Here is a 5,676-nt window from a genome sequence, read left to right on the forward strand (position 1 = left end):
TTCACCTGCTGGGCTCCGGTGATCCTTCTGCCTCAGCCTTCCAAGTAGCTGGAACTAGAGGCACGCGCTACCACGCCTGGCTAATTTTTGATTTATTGTAGAGATGAGGTCTCGCCAAGTTGCCCAGGTGGGTCACGAAGAAGATTATTTTTTATAAAGCTGATACCTAGGAGGAGTATGGTGGCTTACTCCTGTGATTCCAGTACTTTGGGAGACCGAGGCAAGAGGATCCACTGAGGCCAGGATTTTGAGGCCAACCTGGGCAACACAGCAAGAGTCCATCTCTACAAAAAACTTTTAAAAAATAGTCAGGTATGGTGGCGCATGCTTAAAGTTCTAGTTACTTGGGAGACTGAGATGGGAAGATTGCTTGATCCCAGGAGTTCAAGGCTGTAGTGAATCAAGATATGCCACTGCATTCCAGCCTGGGCCACAGAACAAGACCCTGTTTCTGAATAAAAATTAAAAACTGATTCCTAAAATTGTGCTCAAAAGAAGTATTACCTGGTACTCTTGTGGCAAAGGTTTAGGAAACTTCTGCAAATTACATACTGCAACTGCTCTCTGGTCCTGTCTGCAAGTTAACTGCAATGGATTACTTCTGAGCGTGTCACAGTAAGGGCTCAGCATCTGCCTCCTGCATACAAAGAAAAGCACCAAACTTGAAAGAAGAGACTGCATGTCCACTATAGAGCCAACTAAAGAAATTCCAGATTTGGCCTAAATATATAAATTTTCTTAATTAACAAATGGAGTATCAGAAGGAGATGGAGGTGATGTCCTCTCTGCTCTGAAGCTACAAGAGTGAAATTTTTCCTATTCCAGAATCTAGTTTGAGGAATCTTATTTGATAACTTGTTTAATTGAAAATATTCACAAAACAATGCTGTTTTCCTGTGCAAAATGAAGATTGTATGAATATTCCTAACTGTTACTACCTTGTTCTGTTAAATCTAACCTTACTAGTATAATTTGAAAAAAAAGGGGTTTTGTAAATTCTCAGAAGATATCAGAATCTATTGCATTGTCCTGTAAAAATAACTTTCAAACAAACCTGTAATTCTGATCAGTCATCACATTGATACAATTATATTAAAGTCATAATAGTGGTGTTATAAATAAAATTTCAGTATTCCTAAGTAATAGAAATCCTATTAATACTGGTTTGCCAAATTATAATAGAATCACTAGCATTTTTCCTCTTCTACATATTTGCTAAGGAAAAAAAGTTGATATTAGATTTCTTATTTTAAGAAAGATTGATACTTGTCATCTAAATTAACATAGTATATTAGTAATCCAATTTTAGGGAATTACAGCTTCCTAAGATAAAACATGCAAAATACCATAGTTTCAGTAAACTTGAAAAAGTACAGTGTAACAGGAAAACAAGGGTTTTGAAGTTATCAGATAGGTTTGGATTCAAATGCCAGCACAGCCACTTATTTGATATTTACTTGTTTCCTGAGCTTCAGCTATAGAGCGCTGAATGCCTAGCACATATAACTTGCTCAATAAATGTAATTTTCACTGTCCACATCATTTTATTTGTTTTGGGTTTTTTTTTTTTGAGTCAGAGTCTTACTCTGTTGCCCGGGCTGGAGTGCAGTGGCATGCTCACCTGCTGGGCTCAGGTGATCCTTCTGCCTTAGGTTTCCAAGTAGCTGGAACCATAGGCGTGAGCCACTAAGCCCAATTAATCTTTTTTTAATTGTAGAGATGAGGTCCTGCCAAGTTGCCCAGGCTGGGATTATAGGCATGAGCCACCACACCCAGTCTGTTCAGTTCATTTTAATAAAATCTTCATATAAGCAGTTGTATAACTTCTCATAATAAAGTTGCCAATGAATGTAGCCAATAGTTCTCAGTCACTTTCTTGATAATGTGAAATTAATTTTCTTTTATCTCTAAAACAAAATAGTATATTACATTTATGTTAAATTATAAAAAATGAGTCTTGGCTAATTCAATTAAGAGAAACAAAGAGGTTAAAAATTGGTGATTTTTAAAATTCCAAAATTAGAGCTGTTTAAGATTCGTGACTTATAAATTCCGGAGCAGCAGCAACCAATAGAACTGTCTGCAATGATGGAAATGGCCTATACCTGTTCTGTCCAATATGGTACCACTATGAATGGCTATCAAACACTTAAAAGGTGGCTAGTCAACTAAGAAATGAATTTTAAATTTTATTTAACTTTTGTTGATTTAAATATAAATTTAAACAGCCACCAGGGGCTAGTGGTACTATATTGGACAGTGTAGCTCTAGAGCTAATATCAATGTCAAACGAGCTAGGCAGAGGAGTGTAATTTATCAGTTTTAGTTGCTTCAAACAGAGAAAAAAACCTTATTTGTTTATTTATTTAGAGTCTCACTCTGTTGCCCAACCTGGAGTGTATTGGCATGCTCACAGTCACCACAGCTTCGACCTGTTGGGCGCAGGTGATTCTTCCGCCTCAGCCTCCCAAGTAGCAGCTGGAACTATATGCGTGTGCTACCATGCCCAGCTAATTTTTTAAATTTATTGTAGAGACGAGGTTTCACTAATTTGCCCAGGCTGATCTAGAATCCCTGGGCTCAGGCAATCCTCTCACCTTGGCCTCCCAAAGTGCTGGGATTACAGGATTGACCCACCACACCTGGTCTAAGAACCTTACTTTGAATGTACATAGATTCAAGTGACTCAAATAAGTATGGCTCTGCCTCTGCTCAATCAATCCCTTCTCACACTAGTTTCTCAACAACGGAGAAGAGTTGATGAAGCCAAGAAGTTAAGCATCAGCCCCTGTGCTCAAGAAGCAGCACACTGGACTCTCTAATGTAACTCAGAAATATACCCAGAGTGGGTCTGTGGGCCAGAAGATGGCTTCTGTCCTGGAAATAGTTCTGAACTTCAGTGCTTCACAAGTAGACATTTGAATGCTTATAAAAGGAGTCAGTAAACTCATCTCTTGGGTCAAATCCTGCCCACAACCTATTTTTTTTTTTTGGTTGCTTTTTTTCCCCACAACCTTTTAAAATAAGTATTATTGGAACATGGTCATGCCCATTTGTTTTGTCCCTTGCTGTATAAAAGCAGAGGTGAGTCGTTGTGACAGAGGTTGTAACAGCCCTCAAAACTAAAAACTTTACTAACTGGCCCTTGGCTTATGATTCAAAGGAGAGGAGAAAATTCAGGGGACTCACAATTTTAGTTTTTAAGAATTGGGAAGTGGAACTCCCCTTCTGCTTTCGGTCTTAGGTGATCCTATAATTGGAATCAAAAGAGGAATAAACAGGGTTGCGGTTGTTAACAACAAAAAAATCTCTAACCTCTTACAGTTCCAATGTTAGCTATATACTTTCTTTAATACAGTGGAACTGTGGTTCTCAAACTTTGCTACACATTGAAATCACCTGGGGATCTCTCTTTTAGTTTACTTTATTTTTTTGAGTCAGGGTCTCCCTGTCACTCAGGCTGGAGTGCAGTGGCATGACCACGGCTCATTGCATCCTCAACCTCCTGAGCCCAGGCGATCCTTCTGCCTCAGTCTCCCATGTAACTGGAGGCATGAGTCACCATGCCTGGCTAATTTTCTGAGTTTTTGTAGAGATGAAGTCTTGCTTTATTGCCTAGATTGGTCTTAAGCTCCCGGGCTCAAGCCATCTTCCCATCTTGGCCTGCCAAAATGCTAGGATTATACGCGTGAGCCACTGAACCCAGGCTAAATTTCTCTTCTTATTTATTTATTTATTTGAGTTGGAGTTTCACTCCGTTGCCCAGTGGAGTGCAGTGGCACACTCACGGCCACCCCAGCATCGACCTGCTGGGCTCCAGTGATCCTTCCGCTTCAGCCTTCCAAGTAGCCGGAACTACAGATGCGCACTACTATACCAGGCTAATTTTTTATTTATTGTAAAGATGAGGTCTCACCAAGTTGCCTGAGCTGGTCTCTAACTCGCAGGCTCAGACAACACTACTCGCCTTGGTCTCCCAAAGTGCTGGGATTACAGGTTGAGCCACCAAGCCTGGCCTCTTTTTTATTTTTTGTAGAAATAGGTTTTTGCTATGTTGCCCAGGCTGGTATCAAACTCCTAGGCTCAAGCAATCCTCCTTCATCAGCCTCCCAAAGTGCTGGGATTACAGGTGTGAACCACCATACCTGGCCCACAAAACAAACAAATCCCACACACCAGTTCCTGGCTCCCACCCCAGACATCATGATTTAATTAGTATGTGATACAACTTGGATAAGGAGTGTTTTTTTTTGTAAAGCTCTCCAGATGACTTTAATGAGCATCAAAATTTAGGAACCACTACACTGACAAATAGAGTTGGAGTGCTGGAATTAGCCAGCTGTCCCTCAAAGTGATTGTAGATGCTTCCTGGTACTGCCTATTAGCTGCTCTTTTTATATTAAGGTTGTAAGTCAGACGTTGCAGTCCTTATTAACTATGAGTGACTTAAATGGTTTTGTGACCTAATCCAGGTGAGAAAAGATGACAAAAGCACCTTCTGTAACACAAGAAGTACTTGTGGCTTAATGGGCAAGGCACTGGACTTGGACAGAGAAGTTAAGGTCCCAGCTCTGTGCTTTGTCAGCCATATGACCCTGGACAAGCTGCTTGTCTTGACCTTTTAATTTTATCAGTAAGATGAAGAACCTAGTTCTTACTTTGGAGGGCTCTTTTTGGAATGGTGAGATTATTTACTATCTGACAGTACTATTGATCATAAAATGACAAATAAGTGGAATAATACACCAACATTATTGTTGTTCTGAAGCAATGGTTCCTAAGTAAAAATCCACAGTCTGAATACATCACAGTTACCTGGAATTTTTTTTTTTTAAACAGAGACAGGGTCTTGCTCTATTGCCAGGATGGAGTGCAGTGGTGCAGTCATAGCTGACTGCAGCCTAGAACTTCTGAGTTCAAGTGATTCTCTTGCCTCAGTCTCGTGAGTAACTAAGATTACTGGTATGCACCTCCATGCCTGGCTAATTTCTTTATATTTTGTAGAGACAGGATTTCACTGTGTTGTCTTGGCTAGTCTGGAACTCCTGCCTCAGCCTCCCAAAGTGCTAGTATTATAGGTATGAGCAACCACACTTGTCTGGAAATTTAAAAAATATATAATGTAAAAATAAAAATATAAGTCCTGCTGGGCATGGTGGCTCATACCTATAACCCAGGACTATGGGAGGCAGAGGCAAGAGGATTGCCTGAGTCCACAGGTTTGAGACCAGCCTGAGCAACCTCATTGCCACAGTAAATCACAAAATTAGCCAGGCATGGTGGCATATGCCTATAGTTCTAGCTACTTGGAAGGCTGCTGAGGTGGAACGATCGCTTGAGTCCAGTTTGAACCCAGAAGAATCGCTTGAGCCCAGCACATCCAAAGGCTGTAGTGGCTATGAGCATGCCACTGCACTCCAGTCTGGGCGACAGATTGAGACTCTGACTCAAATGTGTGTGTGTGTGTGTGTGTCTGTGTGTGTGTGTGTGTGTGTGTGTGTGTGTGTGTGTGTGAGCCACCACGGCTGACAGCAAAACTCTCATATTTTGAAATCCATGGCACAATGTCCTAAAAAAGACCGTCTGACAGGGAGAACTGCTCTGCATACCTACAATGCCAGGCCTCAAATCTGACCCAATTTCTTTTTCTGAGTTGGAGTCTCACTCCATCGCCCA

General features: G+C 40.9%; 1 protein-coding gene across 2 annotated transcripts in view; it reads right to left on the bottom strand.

The window, feature by feature from the left end:
- Window positions 1-5,676, bottom strand: part of LMLN (leishmanolysin like peptidase) — a 96,855-nt gene that overhangs the window by 18,916 nt on the left and 72,263 nt on the right. For both annotated transcript variants that reach the window (XM_008063683.1, XM_008063681.2), the window contains one exon: window positions 505-637. In XM_008063683.1, the coding sequence (XP_008061874.1) occupies window positions 505-637 (133 nt within the window). The remainder of the gene's footprint in view (window positions 1-504; window positions 638-5,676) is intronic.

Source organism: Carlito syrichta, unplaced genomic scaffold, assembly GCF_000164805.1.
Source record: "Carlito syrichta isolate Samal-C Ts95f unplaced genomic scaffold, Tarsius_syrichta-2.0.1 Scaffold306997, whole genome shotgun sequence".
NCBI lineage: Eukaryota > Metazoa > Chordata > Mammalia > Primates > Tarsiidae > Carlito > Carlito syrichta.